This window comes from Poromitra crassiceps, assembly GCF_964638095.1.
Source record: "Poromitra crassiceps genome assembly, chromosome: 4".
NCBI lineage: Eukaryota > Metazoa > Chordata > Actinopteri > Beryciformes > Melamphaidae > Poromitra > Poromitra crassiceps.
In genome coordinates this window covers 40,777,058-40,794,166 of record NC_139626.1, presented here as the reverse complement: position 1 = coordinate 40,794,166, position 17,109 = coordinate 40,777,058, and the positions used below count along the sequence as shown (strand labels likewise).

Below are 17,109 nucleotides of genomic sequence, written 5' to 3'. Positions count from 1 at the left end.
TAACGTGAATCCACACTGGATAATATAAAGTGCAGCTGAACCCTGCACCAGATGCTGTAACATGAATCCACATTGGATAATAGTCAATCATCAGTCTTAAAATGCCACAAAAACAGTGCTATTGATTGCCCAGTGAGACAGCATTAACACAGTAATACACTAGCAAGGGGAGTATTATAATGGAGTATTTTAAAAAGAAAGCTTTGGGGAACACTACTGTTTGTCACCTCTTGGTCCACTAGTCTAATAATAAGTCTACTGCCTGAATCCACAAGGCGTTCCTTATAGTAGAGACACAAAATGGCCAGATTACAGCATTGTATGTCATGGCCAGGATTCAGGAAGCTATACAGCCCAAGGTACTACCAAAGTTCAACATTGCTTAAAAGGCTGTGGGACTATCTGACTGGTTATAAGTAAAAATAAATCACACCCAAGTGTTGAAGTAAGTGGTGCAGGTTTGCACAGGTTGGGCCCTTCTCCCCCACTGGCACCCCCCTCTCTCTGGCACTGTGTGTGTGTGTGTGTGTGTGTGTGTGTGTGTGTGTGTGTGTGTGTGTGTGTGTCTTTGTCTCCACTCTCACTTCCTTGTAGAGTCGGGGGGGGAGGGGCCTAGGCTACATCTCGGCGCACTGCTCAAATCCCGTGCTCACATCTCGGCCATAACGGATGGACAGACGGACACACAAAGTCGATTATAGAAGCACCGCTTAAAGCAGCTACGAGCAACTTTTTCGATTGTTATTAAACAGTATAATTACAATATTGATGCATCACATCTTACCTATAATAGTAGCTGAGACCAAAGCCGTGTGAATCGGAGATTGCTCCCTTAGGTGATTATTAAGTCTGTGTCTGTCTAAACTCGCGTCAACAGGGGGCTCTCTCTCTCTCTCTCCTACCGCCGGACCGGATAAACCCGGAAGTGAAACCCGGAAGTGAAACGCAGCTGCCTGCCTACCCCGTTCGCGCTGCCTAGCAACATAGCATAAACAATGTGAACGCCACGCATACTCTCGGGAACATCTCTCGTTATATTCTAACAGGTTTTTTGGAAGTTATTTTGTGGTTATGGCCGAAGTGGCTGCTGCAAACCGTTTCATTTCACTTCCTGATCTTCCCTGGCCACAGACAGACTACACTGGCCGATTCACTCGGGGTTCAAGCGAGACTACTCTGCGTTGGTCTCGTCGACTATTAGAGGTAAGATGTGATGCATTGATATTAAATTTATACTGTTTAATAACAATCGAAAAAGTTGCTTGTAGCTGCTTTAAAAATGATAACAATAAACGGCTGTGCAGGAAGACTGCATATATGGTAAGAGAAGAAGGTCTTCACAAGTTTCACTGGTGGGAGGTATCATGTCACTAAACGCTAAAACCAAGTCCTGTAGAGTAGACAGGGTGACGGAAGAAGGAAGGACCATAGCTTTCATTAAAAGGCAGGGGTTAAGGCTGAGACTGTGGGCCTCCCCCCAGACAAAGCTTGACAAAAGGAGCCCCCCCCCACTCGCTCAATTCCTGGATGCCTATGGGATCATGATTGCTGTTTGACATACTTACGACTACACCAAATACCTCAAAAGATCTGTCTGAAGGGATTTATTTGTTCCTGACTCTGGGGAAGTGGGAAAAACCGTCAAATGCCACAAAACTACTGTATCTCTGAACTATATATTATCTCTTTAACCAAATCACACACATTTAGGCTATTATATTACCGTAAATAGATCTCCTTTTAATAACTAATGTAATATTTTTTCACTTCCATTCACTGAGCCTCCCCTGAAACTGCTTGGAGCCCCCCTGGGGAGGCCCGCCTCCCACTTTGAAAACCTCTGCATTAAGGCATCTGCAAAAACGAACCCAATTGATGTTGTTGATCAATTGATAGTGTGTATACAGTATATGGCTATACGGTGTTGGCTATATTGCTAGTCTATAAATTAGACCTACTCTGCTTGTATGGTATGGCAGAGCGCACACCATCAGGCGTAGAGACTAGTGCTATGGATTGGCTCACAGATCTAAATCATATAAAGTCATTTTCCTCTTTTACTGCTTAAGAAAGGTCAGAGCCATAAAGTACACAAAGCATGTGCGCACACACACAAAAAAGACGCACACGCACACGCACACGCACACACACACACACACACACACACACACACACACACACACACACACACAACATTTTCCCCTCAGCTAAATCACATAGACTCAAATCTAATAGCCAGTGGACAAGGCAGGCAGTTAAGAAGAATCCAGATCGGACCACACCCAGATGCACTGAGTAATATCAGCGAGGCGAGCAGACAGGGGATGGGTGGGGATCAGGGAGAGGGAGAGAGAGGCTTTGTAGATGGGACATATAACCTTGATAGGGTTAGATGATCCGTCCCCAGAGGAAGAGGGAAGGAGGGAGAGAGAGACAGACACTGGAGAAAGACCACACCCAGTCGAAATCGCAACGATGCCATGCCACGCACGCACGTCGCACACCCAGACAGATTTGTAAAAGAGCCGATAAGAGTGCGGGCGGGCTACATGATTTCCTCCATCCATTCGTCCTTCAGTGCCTCCACCAGATCAACAGCCCTCCCCAGCACCTCCACAGACAGACAGACAGACAGACACGGAGCAGCCCCACAGGCAGGCAGCAGCACCGCATTAACTGATTGCTTTCCACCTTTTGCTTTCTGGTACATTAAGCCACAGCCTTCAACATCCATTTCTGAGAGGCAGGGCTGAGAGGACTTAAAAGACTCTAAAGTCTAGAGGGCTATTGCAGAGTAAGCAATGGATTAATCCATAAATTCATAACTCACTTCCTGCAACTGATGGCAATTTTAATTGATCAGGCTGTAGCTAAAAGCTACGAGTAAAATGTAGGATGCAATATACGTTCAGGTGAACAGCAGAGTAGAGATGTAAAGGACTAATATATAATATACTGTATAGACAGTGTTTATATGGAAAATGTATATAGCAACAGATAGATGCACAGATACACAGACACCCCAATTACACCTGATTTTTAAATGTGGCCTGTATCCGGACAAGTTATCTGGATAATGGTGGCATTTAAAAACCAGTTGTAAATGGGGTGATCCTGATCACGATGCATTTACACCTTGCATTAGCATGCATTTGTCCTTATCCAGATAACATCCAGATAACTTATCCGGATACAGGTCACATTTAAAAAAAACTGGTGTAAATGGGGTGTCGGCAACAACTCACAAAAGCAAAACAGAGCACTAGAGTGCTAGACTAGTCCCCCAGTAAACCCTGAAACCATAAGCAGAATGTGCTGCTTCTCCATGACACAGGAGCTGCCTTGGAAATGGCCGTCATAATAATTGATGACTTTCCCTTTCTCTCTGAAGTCCCGCCCAAGTCCCTTGGGAAGAAGGCATGACGTCAGTTTGCCATTCCAGTTAATGCGATGAGACAGAGGTCTACAGCCCGCTGGAAAAATGAACCACCCTATTCCACTGAAGAGGCCATCCCACTGCGGCTGCTATCTATTGCTGACGAATATCAACGGCATCCATGGGATCTAGGGATGTCACGATACTAGAATTTCTACTTCGATACCGATACCCAGGAAAATATTGATACTCGATACCATTTTCCATACCACAGGAAGGGGGGGGGGGGGTGATGACACATCAAGAAGCATAAAAATAAAGTTAAGACAGATGGACGGACAGACCCACACTTCTCCATAATCTAGGCCTGATAAAACTTTGAACTGAGACAGCAGATTAGCCCTGTTCTAGCCATCAGGACACGTTTAGCTTGTTGAAGCAACAGATACCCAATGATAGGGAGGAAAAAAAATCTGTGATTTTTCATTAAAGGACGGCTTTACCGTGGGGAATATGAATATATATTAAATCTCACGCCCCTAAGGTTTTCGAATCCGTTGAAATTTTTGAAATTGCTGGTTCACTGCCAGAGATATCAAGCATCTCTCACATATTTTTTGGGCCAGCCGACGCGTTTCGCGTCATCTGGCCCAAGTCCGCCTTGCGGAAGTCGAGGACCTATGAACTACAATTGTTGTGAGCCATGGTCCCGCCTCTAGAGGTCCTCCACGCCCCTTCAGAGGTCTTGAACAAAAACAAAAGGCAGCCATCTTTTTCCACCACCTAGCCTGCTGTAGCTAGGTTAGCTTTCCATAGCTCCTTGCAAAGAGACCATATCTCGGGAACGGAAGCACGGACAGACACGGGACTGGCGGCATTGGAAAGCTAGTCAAATTTTACATCTAGTAGTAGGTGCGTTGAAGTAACGAAATCAACGCTGAGCAATGTACCCGTTTTTACACATTTTTACATAAAATAGTTACAACATCAGATGCGCGTAACTCCTACGAAAATGCCTTAAAATGCATGATTTTTTTTTTATGAAAACATCTCCCGACATACAGTATATACTACCGTTTAAATTTGGTGCAATTTGGAGGCAATTCTTTTTTTTTTTTTTCTTGTTCTACTAAATCTTTTTATGTCGAAGCCTTCTTCGACTTTTATGGCGGTTGGCAAGCATATATGTGCATTACCGCCACCTACTGGAGTTTGATATCAGCCAAATGCCTGAGGGGTGGGCGTGGAAACGAAGGCCACGCGAGCCCAGTGCATTGTGGGAAATGTAGGATTTCGGGTTCCCGCACCCCCCCCCCCCCCCCCCCCCCCCGCCCCCCGCCACCCGCCACACAGAGTGGATTTCGGTTGATATCTCTGGCAGTGAACCTCCAATTTCAAAAATTTCAACGGATTCAAAAACGTTGGCGTGAGATTTAATATATATTCATATTCCCCACGGTAAAGCCGTCCTTTAATAGAAAGCACTGATAGTATCAAAACTGTTGCAAATGAGTGTTGTATCCATTTCAAACTTTTAGTATTGATACTTTCGATACTATCGATACCTGTTGCAAATGAGTATTGTATCCATTTCAAACTTTTAGTATTGCTACTTTCGATACTATCGATACCTGTTGCAAATGAGTATTGTATCTGATTCAAATCTTCAGTATTGATACTTTTCAATACTATCGATACTTTTGACAACCCTAATGGGATCATCAGGCTGTTATGATTCTGGGATTTTAGGAACACTTTAAAAACTGACTGACATACTGGAGAGAGCACTGGGTAGAAATAACTCACTTTGTCAAGAGTGGTGTTTCCAGGCCAGCCAAAGGATCTAGATCATGTAGTGGTTTGAGGACAGCACAACACACAATATTGACCCGCCCATCGAGACCTTTGCCGGGTAAATCAGTTATTCTAGAGCGAGGCTGGAATTGTAGAAACGGACAAAGAGACATCTTTACTGAACACGTTCCATTAGATTAGATTAGGTCGTCTTCAGACGTCTTCATGGTTAGGCTTTACAATGCTATGTGAGGAGGACTGAGGGGCGCAACTCCCGTCGGACCTGACTAACTGTGCCTTAGTCAGGGGGGCACTGACAGGAGTATTGTCTTTGATGGTGGGAGGAAAAACCGGAGCACCCGGAGGAAACCAACACGGACACGGGGGAGAAGAACATGCAAACTCCACTAAAAGAGAGGACCTGCAGGGCTGGGACGGACCGGGGGTTCGAACCAGAGACCTTCTTGCTGTGAGGCAAACGTGCTAACCACTGAGTGACACCAATCTGAAAAAACTGTAGGGACTTACTTTGAGATTTTTTGGGGTAATATTTCAAGACAGAACAGAATGAAATCTCTATAAGTTAGAGACAATAAAGGAAGATTATGCTGCAATCATACTTCATCTCCAGAGCCCACACTGAGACCGACAGGCCTGAAACGCTGCGTACAGTCAGAAAAGACAGAGACAGACACTGTTATTGTTTTACCGCTTTCTCTCCGTGTTGTAGTAGAGAATGTGTTCCATCCCCTCGCTGATGTCATCCAGCATCAGTCAGCTAACAAAGTGTATTGAGGCATAAACTGATTCCACCTCCAAGTTGAATGTATTAATGAATAATGAAGCGCATGACCTAAAATTCAGTGCTGCGCACAGTGCGCAGTCATACCAGTAATGCTGAGTGATGCTGTCAAGGGCAAGAGAGAGTGAGGGAGAGACAGAGAGAGAGAGAGAGAGAGAGAGAGAGGGAATATAACAGATCTAGCAAGAAGTATAGAGACAGTTAATTATTTCCCTATTGGGCCACAGACACTGAAAGCATTTAAAATGCTAGGCCTGTGTAATACACATTGTAGATACGTACATACAAGAGGCCTGGGACAAAGACAGAAGAAGGTGGTAAATAGCAAGCACACTATGGATTCTACTGCCGTTATGTCACAGCATCTTCCTCATCAAGGGCAATCTGGTGTTTTGCTTGGACGCATGTCTGTCTGTGTGTCTGTCTGTCTGTGTGTCTGTTAGGGCATTCACAGACTAGTCGACTAGTCGACTAGTCGACTAGTAAAACCACTAGTCGACACTGTGCTTAGTAGTCGACTAGTCGTTTTAGAAAAAAAAAAAAAAAAAAAAAAAAAAAATTTTTTAATATCTTTAAGAAAGAACATACATGGACTATCATATCCCATATCCCCCACAAAGAACATCAAAACACAACAAAACAAAACAAGAAAACTGCATAAAATACACAATAATCCAAGAACAAACAAGACTATTGGACAAACAACCAAACAAAAACAATGCATTCAAAGTAAATACATAGATCTTGCCCTGTTGGCAGCTAGGAAATGCATAGCTTTAAATTGGAAAGCATCCAATCCCCCAGCTGTACTGGTGGAATGAACTTTCAAGCTACCATACGTTGGATAACATTTACTACAAGAAATTTACTACAAGAATCAGATTCTTAGACATCCCCAAAATATGGCAACCACATACAGAGTTTGACTTTAAGAACTTTTTACCCCAGTGTCATTAGGCTTATCAGGATAGGAGCTGAATGCATTGTTTTTGTTTGGTTGTTTGTCCAATAGTCTTGTTTGTTCTTGGATTATTGTGTATCTTATGCAGTTTTCTTGTTTTGTTTTGTTGTGTTTTGATGTTCTTTGTGGGGGATATGGGATATGATAGTCCATGTATGTCGTGTAAATACCTCATGTTCTTTCTTAAAGATTAAAAAAAAAAAAAAAAAAATTATTAAAAATAAATTAAAAACGGTTAGTCGACTAGTCGACTACCTTTAGGGACGACTAGTCGACTAGTAAAATTCACTAGTCGTGAATGCCCTAGTGTCTGTCTGTCTGTGTGTCTGTCTGTCTGTGTGTCTGTCTGTCTGTGTGTCTGTGTGTCTGTGTGTCTGTCTGTCTGTGTCGGTCTGTCTGTGTGTGTGTGTGTGTGTGTGTGTGTGTGTGTGTGTGTGTGTGTGTGTGTGTGTGTGTGTGTGTGTCTGTCTGTCTGTCTGTCTGTCTGTCTGTCAGTGTGTCTGTGCGTCTGTGGGTATGTCTGTCTGTCTGTCTGTCTCTCTACATGCAGCACTTTGAGCCATGCTATTCAGAACACAGTGGAAACCTTTGATGTGTTCTTCTGAGAAATCCTTCACTGACTCAACTCAAATATGATGAAAGAGGCAGTGGGGAGAGGGGGGAGAAGGAGCCGGAGGGAGAGAGGGAGAGAGAGAGAGAGAGGGAGAGAGATAGAGAGAGACAGAGAGAGAGAGAGAGAGAGAGAGAGAGAGAGAGAGAGAGAGAGAGAGAGAGAGCATGTTTATATAAAGGTGTTTGAGTTGTTTCTGAGAACTTCATTGATCTCCGACCGCCCCCTCCTCGCTCTCTCTGGTTCTCCCTAACGGGAAACAGAGTTATAAGGCCATCATGAATAATTAACATCTAAATGCCTCGGAACCCGCCCCCACTCCAAAAACACCTGCCCTTTAGTTCATGGCACCAGACTGGATGATGCCAGACTAAGGATGTGTCTCAATAGTCTATCCTCTTCCCTTAAAACACCTCTTATCGGTGGAAACGGTCAACAGAAGACCCATCTCACTATTCTTCTTCTTCCTTGCTTCCTCCTGAGGATACATCAAGGTCTACCTACAGCTTCTACTCCTCATATCCCACAGCTGTAGTCAGCTAACATGATCTAACTATCTGTAGACTGCCTCCCCTCATCACCGGTCACCTTTTCCCTTCTTCTGTGCTCTTTTGATGAATGGCTTTTACGAGACAGTGTTGCTAGATTCATTTTGGGGCATTTCTGCTTTGATGGTTGATAGTCAGGGTAGAGAGAGGGACCCCCCTAGCAACATCCAACAGTATTCACCTTATTCCTGGACCTTCGTTTCCCATGATTCTCAGCGGTTGCCGGTTGTCGACTTCCTGTTTACATTTTTTTCACTAGCAAGGAGGTGCCGCCGCTATCAAAGAGCGGGAACGTTTGGCTTATTTTATCCGAAATGGCTAAAAATAGTAACGCTGTGTGGTTGCATAGCGGCGATATTTTACAAAAACGAGGTGAATGTCAATTCACTCGTACTGTACGGGCTTATTTTAGCCGAAATGGCTAAAAATAGTATGTGGTTGCATAGCGGCCGCTTTCGTTTTGAAGGCTAAATGTCCACACCGGAACTCTTATTATTTGGTCATTGAACGGAGCTTTAGCGGTCTCTCTCTTTCAAGATTCAAGATATTGTCACTCCGTTGTACAATTATGCACGTGTGAAATTATTGTGCTGGGGGGCATCATTACAAGACATAGGTAGGTACAAAGTCACAACAATTATGATTATTTTCAGTCTCTTTCGCTATGAACGGTCCTGGGCGGAAACAGGCAACCGGCAGCTGGAAACAGGGAGGGAGGGTGTCATGGAAGCGCCCACTGTCTCACCATGAAACTCGTGAATAAGAAGAAATGGTGTCAGATTTAACAGGGACAACCCCAACTACTTTTGGGGTGCCATGGTGACCGAGGGTGACGGACGGTCCAGGATATGAAATGTCAGGTTGCCATTTGTGACCAAATATAATATAGCCATGCTAAAATTCCACATGGTTCCCTGGATCCGGGACAGGAATACCGTTGCTTTTCTTACACAACCCTATCACCATTACATGGCATGGAAACTCATCGCCCACAACCCATAGATAATAATATCATATGACTGTTGCCTCTGTGTTGCATCAGAGCCGGTTGGATGAAGTGGATCCATGGCATTTGGAACACTCTGAGTATCCACCCATGTCCAACACGGTACAACTACCCCCCTGTAGGTGTATGTATTTATTGAGGAGATGTTTGGTCTTGGGGTGCAGGGCATGGTTGTAGGTGTATTTATTGAGGAGATGTTTGGTCTTGGGGTGCAGGGCATGGTTGTAGGTGTATGTATTTATTGAGGAGATGTTTGGTCTTGGGGTGCAGGGCATGGTTGTAGGTGTATGTATTTATTGAGGAGATGTTTGGTCTTGGGGTGCAGGGCATGGTTGTAGGTGTATTTATTGAGGAGATGTTTGGTCTTGGGGTGCAGGGCATGGTTGCACAGGGAGTCTCTGAGACTGTAGGTGTATGTATTTATGTAGGAGATGTTTGGTCTTGGGGTGCAGGGCATGGTTGCACAGGGAGTCTCTGAGAAGCCTCTCTGATGAAAAGCGCTCCTGACAACGCCCATGTCACAATCTCTATGAAACAAGTCTAATTGGCCTTTTCCATTGACACCGTTGGCTGCACCAAGCCATTCCGCGCTGAGTTCGGTCTTCGTTCAAAATTTAGTACGTGCCAAAGCCTGCCGTGCCGCGCTCGAGATGGACCTACTCCGGAGCAGGGCCAAAGCATGCCGGACCCGCCTCCAAGGGGGCTGCGGTGATGTCTGGCCAATCACAGCCAACCTGTGAGGACCCCGCGAAATTCTCATGTCTCTGTGCTGTAGTGAGCAGAGAGAAAAGTGTTTTTTTTTTAAGCATCGATGTGCTCAGCTCTCAGTACGTTCGTAGCTTCTAAGTGAAAATCTGTGGTTTGAAGTTTCTCTCAGATCATATCTGCTTTAGTTTCCTCGTCGCTCGGAGCCAAGTTATGTTACTGCTGAGGAGCTGATGAAAACATTTCCTGCTGCTGATAATAATAGAAGCTTCCCACTCAGAAAATAACGTGAGGCCTTTTATTGTGAAGAACTTACAGGAAATGCAATGTTTAGCCATTTTTATTCATATTTTAGCTGCAGCTTTTGACCGTTTATGGACCCTTTTCACGGGGGATCATTTTGTGTCGAAACGGCAGGGTTTCCAACTTCCAATCATGGAACTTGGAACTTGGAAACCCTCATTACTGTTTTGCTTGCACCTGTGGCCGCTTCGACACAAAATGGCCCCCGTGAAAAGGGTCTATTGACTAGTCACAGCCATATCAAGGCGTCAGCAGTTAAAGGCACACCTTCAAGCGGGAAGCCCTGTTGTGTGGAAACGTAAACCCCAGCCCCCACGCCACGCCACATCATGCCAGGCCAGATTGAGGTACTCAGAGTGGGAGGTGGGCGGGAGCGGGGCGATGTGATTGGCCAGATCCTACATTAAGAGCGCATCATGCCTGGCTGGTTGCACAGAGGAGCGCTATAGCAGCTGCTCCAAGACAGCAATGGTGATTACCGCTGAATGGCAACAAGCCTCCTGGTTACCATCAGCAGTGGTCGTAGAGTGGCCTACTTGTGGCCACTCACAGGTTTGTGCTTAAGCACTCATAACCAAGCTGGTGGTGGTTATGATTATGAGTAACAGCACCTGCTGGTGGTTATGAGTAACAGCACCTGTAAATACAGCTATGTCATGTTGAAGAGGTGAAGACCACGGGGCAATCACTGAGGAATGACTAGGCTACAGTTTGAAAGATTACGGCTTATGAATTATGAAATATGAAATATATATATGTATATGAAATATGATTGTTTCAAGTGTGTGTGTGCATGCGTGCGTGCGTGGGTGCGCGTGCATGCGTGTATGTGTGTGCGTGTGTGAGTGTGTGTGTGTACTGTGTGTGTGTGTGTGTGCGTGCGTGCGTGTGTGTTCAGAGATAATGTAATGAAAGCCGGGGCTCCATTAGGACTCCCTTCCTGCAGAATCCCATCACACCACTCCCAGTGGAGACAGAGCAACAGACAGAGAGAGAGAGGGGGAGAGTGAGAGAGAGAGAGCAACAGACAGAGAGAGAGGGGGAGAGCGAGAGAGAGAGACAGAGCAACAGACAGAGAGAGAGACAGAGACAGATAGATGGACAGGGAGACAGAAAGAGAGAGATGTAAATGTCAAAGGCTGCAGCGTATGAAACCTGACCTCCTGGAACATCAAGATCTCAGGGTGGGGGGTGTTGTGGGGGGAGACAGGGTGAAGCGAGGTGGGGGAGACAGGGTGAAGCGAGGTGGGGGGTGGGGTGGGGGTTGAGGTGAGGGAGACAGGGTGAAGCGAGGGCAGTATTTAATGGGAGACGGATGGGACTGACACCTGAGTGGGGTACAGCCTGACACCTAGTACCTACAGTACTGTATGCAGGGAGTGAGTCCCTGGAGGGAGGAATGATAGAAGGAGAGAAGGGAAGGGAAAGGGAGAGAGAGAGAGAGGGGGGGGGGGGGAGAGACAGGACAGTGGGGAAGGGATGTGGTCCAATCAGAGCTGTCAAATGGGAGGAAACAGGGAAACACTAAAGGACCTCCCTCCCTACCACCAGGTGCTGCATACGCAAGAAATAGGTCAAGTCGTCTAGCCCTAGTCCTATATAGGCACCACTGGGCACTGTGGGCAGCCCAAATAGGGTCAGCACTATAACAATACTACGTGTGGTCAGCATGTCCACTCCACACATATGGCATAGCATGCCCACACATGTAGCATGTCCACAGACAGAGTGTGTGTATATATATACATGTATCTATATAAATTATAACTCAAGGATGGGATGATTATCTCAGGATATCATTTGATGTGCGAACTGCGATTCGATACAACCACAATGCAATAAATAGAGGTTCAATGACAACAAGTATGACTGTGCAGAACGATGTTTGATTTCTGAGCCCCAAATCTTTCCAGCAATGCCATTGGCTTGCTAGTTGCTGCTAGTGTAAACAACCATTTAAAAATGTCATTACAAAAGAGCTAAATGAATGTAATTTAGATGGAAAGCTTGTGACATTGTGATGCGCAAGGCACAGTGCACACACACAATGTTACTTGTGATTTACTACAGCAGTTGTTTCCTTCCCTGCGATACATATTGTTACTTTGTTGCATTTGCGATATATTGAATTACATCATCCCATCCCCGCAAAGAAGGTCAGGTCATCAGTGGATGCAAGATGGGAACACAGACCTCACTAGTGGGAATAGAATACAGCAGCCACATCAGTGGTGTGAGGAGGCCTCTCTTCTGTCTCATCTCTCTTGCAAACTTATTTGTGAGAGTTTCAATCTGATGGTGGACAATGCATCGACACACACACACACACACACACACACACACACACACACACACACACACACACACACACACACACACACACACACACACACACACACACACACACACACACACACACACACACACACACACACACACACACACACACACACACACACACACACACACACACACACACACACACACACACACACACACACACACACACACACACACACACACACACACACACACACACACACACACACCCTAAGCCAATCGGAGGAAGGGTGCATTTTGGTTCAAATATGCGTGCAAGCGGCAGATATGAATTAAATTTAGTCCTGGACTTAATCTATGCAAATTTAGCTCCAAGTATCCAGTATTGAATGCCAGGAAAGTGAGTTGGCACAGGCAGAGAGGGGTGAAAAATGATGACGCAGTCTCTGTGTGCTGCTCAGATAGAGAAGAGAAAAGACTGCGGGGACGGGGAGTAGGCGAAGTGCTCAGCAGCAGCCCAGAGCAGCCCTGCACATGCTCAGTGTGACACACAGGCTTGGGCCGGCAGGTCAGTGAGCATGCAGACACTCAGCTGGGAAGGAGCCATGTTTCTCCAGGACAGTCACACTAGAGAGCGCTGGTATTTATAGACCTACAAGTAAGCGCACTCGCATCCTGAGTGACATCACAATGACTCTCTGTCATCTTCTCTTTCTGTCTCGCACGCAGACACCAACAACACACACAAGTTGTAGATCCGCTACTATTGAACGCCCTCTCGACGTTAGCTCCACCAGGGATGTTTCATTGCCAGTTCTCCTCCTCACCTACCGGTGTTTTTTTGTATCCATCAGACAGCCTAGCTTAACAGCTAACCATCAGACGTCCCCTTTTAGTTTCTAAATCTCATACGCTGCTGAACAAGGAAATAAACAAAAGTGTCAGACTTAAGAGGTAAATATTCCTGTACGACTTCAAGTAAAGGTAGCGCTGTGCAAAGCAATAGGGGTAAAAGATCACTGATAAAATTAAGTTTTTTTCCCATTTGCTTTTTTTTTATGACTTGGCATGACTTCGACATGTTCCTCAGAGTGACAACCAAGTTGCGAGGTGACGTAAGGGTCCCACGCAAGCCCGACGCCCCTCTCAAAACATCCCGATCGAAAACGGAATTATTTCTCTAGGCCTATTTTATTTTACAATTATGAAATAATTTATGTTACTACAATAATTAGGCCTACTTTTTTTTCTCTCTCTTTTTTTTTAATCAATTTCAGCCAAATTATGGAAAATACTGCAATATTCCATGTTTTACAGTTGATTCCATTTTTAGTATCAGATTCTGTGATTCCGCCCGTGTCTTCTGCATTGTGGAAATCATAGACAAGCCACGTGACATGATACAAGTCACCTGTACTGTGACTGAAGCAAGCGGATGAGTTCAGAATAAACACTTCTACCCATCCATGACCAAGATAGCAGCTTTACTTCAAATGATGTTCATATGTGACTCAACTTGATCCCAGAATCCTTCTGTTCATGGACATCAGCTCACTTTTTATTAATGACATTTCACTCAATCAAAAACCAAAGTCAATCTAGTGGAACAATGATAAGACATTTATTGTTGGGATAATATAGGGTTAGGCTAGGGTATAATTATTATATGCTTTGAAAACATGCCCCTCCCCGATGCTTTCTTTATGGAGTACAAGTAAATAAACACACGCGCACGGCCACGCACGCACGCACGCACGCACGCACGCACACGCACACACACACACACACACACACACACACACACACACACACACACACACACACACACACACACACACCTGTTTGTCTTGACAATTTAATGTTGATTATGCTGATCGCATCTGAGTAACTGAGGATCATCTGGGCCCCACCCAAAATGGAGGAGCAAAGTGTGTGTGTGTGTGTGTGTGTGTGTGTGTGTGTGTGTGTGTGTGTGTGTGTGTGTGTGTGTGTGTGTGTGTGTGTGTGTAGCACTACAGTCCATTACTGAAATCTAATTAGCCTGAGGGAGTGCGTTGAGACAGGAAACAACCATCTATCTCCTCATTCTCTTCCACTGCACACGCTGACAAAAACACACAAATACACAATCACAAACACACACATACTGTACACAACCATCTCATGTCTAGATGGCAACCTTTAACAATCATTCCCTTTACATCTTTATAATACACATCCATGCATAGTTACAGATTCATTTTTACACATATAAAATAAATGGATCATAGATTTTTTTTCTCTCCAATTTTCACTCATGTAGTGGTTATGTCTTCGGGGGACTGTGCGTCAATTTATTGAGTGAAACTTTAACTGGAAAAACACTGGTATAAAACAAGGCTGGGTTTTAGACATTGTTGTTGTCATATGTGCCACGCCCTTGTTTTCCTTACTTTTCTTTGTGCTCATGAACTTTTCATAAGGAGTTCATAAAAAGACGCTGTGCAGTGTAGGCACAGCACAGGGAGAGGAAGGGTCGGTGTTTGAATACATTAAAGTCTGAGGACAGAGTCATGGCCGCTCTAATCTCGGCAAGAATAATTTCTCACAAAGGCGGCACTTTTGCAACAACCTTCTGTCTTATTGTTCACTATATGGATCTGAAATTATTTGATGTGTGAGAGAGGCACTGCTTAAATCTATCCAGATGTTCAGTCTGTCTTGTGATGATGGAGAATAGAAGAGAGGAGAGGAGAGGAGAGGCGAGGAGAGGAGAGGAGAGGAGAGGAGAGGAGAGGAGAGGAGAGGAGAGGAGAGGAGAGGAGGATACCTGGTCAGCAGCACCATATCAGAATTTGAGCCCAGACAAGGACAGAGGGGCTTACTGGCAAACACAGCCCAGCCTGTGAGTGGCCTGAGAGAGTACTTAGCGGGCACAAACAAGAGTGCACACACGCACACACTGCCCAGCATTGTGTATGCTGAAACAGAACCACAAGTTCCTAGACCTTATAACTGTGTGTATATATACAGTATGAGTGTGTCTCAGAGTGGAGGCTATGAAACTACCATTGTGTGACACCAGTCTGGGGCCAAAAAGCATAGCACCACGGTCTTCCGGTGAAACGCTATGATGTGCATCCGGTGGATGCAGAACTTTTGTGCTCCAAAAAACAATTCTGCACTGAAAACAGGGCATCATAGTGAATTTAACTCACAGGCTTCTATAGCTACATACTAAGATTGTGCAGAAAGTCTGTAAGCTAGTGCATTGCCTGCTGCAGGAGAGTTCATACTGGACAGAGAAGGGCAAACAGGACAACAGATCCTCTCTCTCTCTCTCTCTGCCAGTAGCCCATGGTGATGGTGATCCACTCTACAACTTGTCAGTAAGATACAGTGGTCCATGAGAAGGTGCAAACACACTCCTCCTGACTGGCTCCACTGCAGCCTGTGATGAGCTAGTGGAGTCAGTCTAGGCCTGGTGCTGTTTATTTTGACGGCCATAATAACACGACCAGAATTAGCTCATTTGGGAATCGCCACACTTTCCCTGAAGCACAGCACATCAGTCTGAGTCTGCTAACCAAAACAGAGGGCCAGTTTCCCCCTAAAAGCTGTGCTCGCATTGTTAGCCTATTGAACGACATCAATCAGGTTGAAAGACGTGCTAAGCAGGACAACGCCTTCTTACTATTCATTCTCCCGAAGTGCACAGCATCAGCAGCGGTTTGGGCTGCTCGTTGCGGCTGACTGGCCCGGGTCAATGCAGAGAGAGAGAGAGAGAGAGAGAGAGAGAGAGCGCAGCAACCTGCGGGCGGACAGACCCACCTGCCGTATACGGTTCTGGTGTAGCGGCGGCGGTCCTCCTCCCTCGGGGGACGTGTTGCTCGAAGAGGCCATTTTCAGGTCCTGGTCGGAGCCGCCGCCCCTGGAGTGACTTTCTGCAGGGCTGCTTGACATGTCTCGGGCTGGCTGGTTGGCTGGCTGGCTGGCTGCTGGAGGCGGTCTGAGGTGGGCTTGTCTCCGGGCCTCAGAGTCAACACGGCTCGGCAGGGCCCGGGGCCATTCTGCGGCGTCAGTGGCAGTCTCTAATAAAAAATGTGATCAAACGTGCTGGAGTGATTCGTTTAGATGCTCAGACCGAAACCCAGCGCTCCCTCCATCATCAGGGATGCTCCCGGTGTGCTGTTGTGGAAATGTGAGCGCGCATCGGTCACGGTGGCGGTGCGCTTGCCCGAACCACCGCAGGATCGATGCTGCCTTCAGGTGCCGTCGGAAACTTCATAAATACAGTTTAAGCGTCACGAACTGGTGAAGTGGTAAATAGCCTGCTACTGGGAGCCGAGATAGCCATACCCTAGTTGGCCATATGTGACGTTCAGGGGCGGAGAGCATGTCAGTCAGTGTGATGTAGCTATACATGTATGTTATTGCTTTTGTTTGTCACTCTACGACTTCATGTCTAACTTTTACGTTTTTTTTACACACACAGATACAGATTACACACCTCCCGCAGATGTACTCATCAAAGTAGGCTGATACTGCGTAATAAAATTGTCAATTTTGGCTATGTATGACTATAGTAAGAAATATGACCATAGGATGAGTACCTGAACGCAGCACAAGTGCGCTCCTGTTTTGCGTTTGTCGCTCCCCTCCCTCCTCCTTGGTGCTGCTGCAGTAGTAGCGGGGTTCCTCAGCTCGGCCTGGCTGCAGACTGGATGTGTGAGTGTGACCGTCCA

The 17,109-nt window shown here is 45.8% G+C and overlaps 1 protein-coding gene across 1 annotated transcript in view; it reads right to left on the bottom strand.

Annotated features, from left to right (window-relative positions):
• Positions 1-16,327, bottom strand: part of ank2a (ankyrin 2a, neuronal) — a gene marked incomplete at both ends in the record, with an annotated part of 143,112 nt that extends 126,785 nt beyond the window's left edge. Inside the window, one exon of the mRNA XM_083635920.1 lies at positions 16,196-16,327. Within this exon, the coding sequence (XP_083492046.1) occupies positions 16,196-16,327 (132 nt within the window). The remainder of the gene's footprint in view (positions 1-16,195) is intronic.
• Positions 16,328-17,109: the final 782 nt, after the last annotated feature.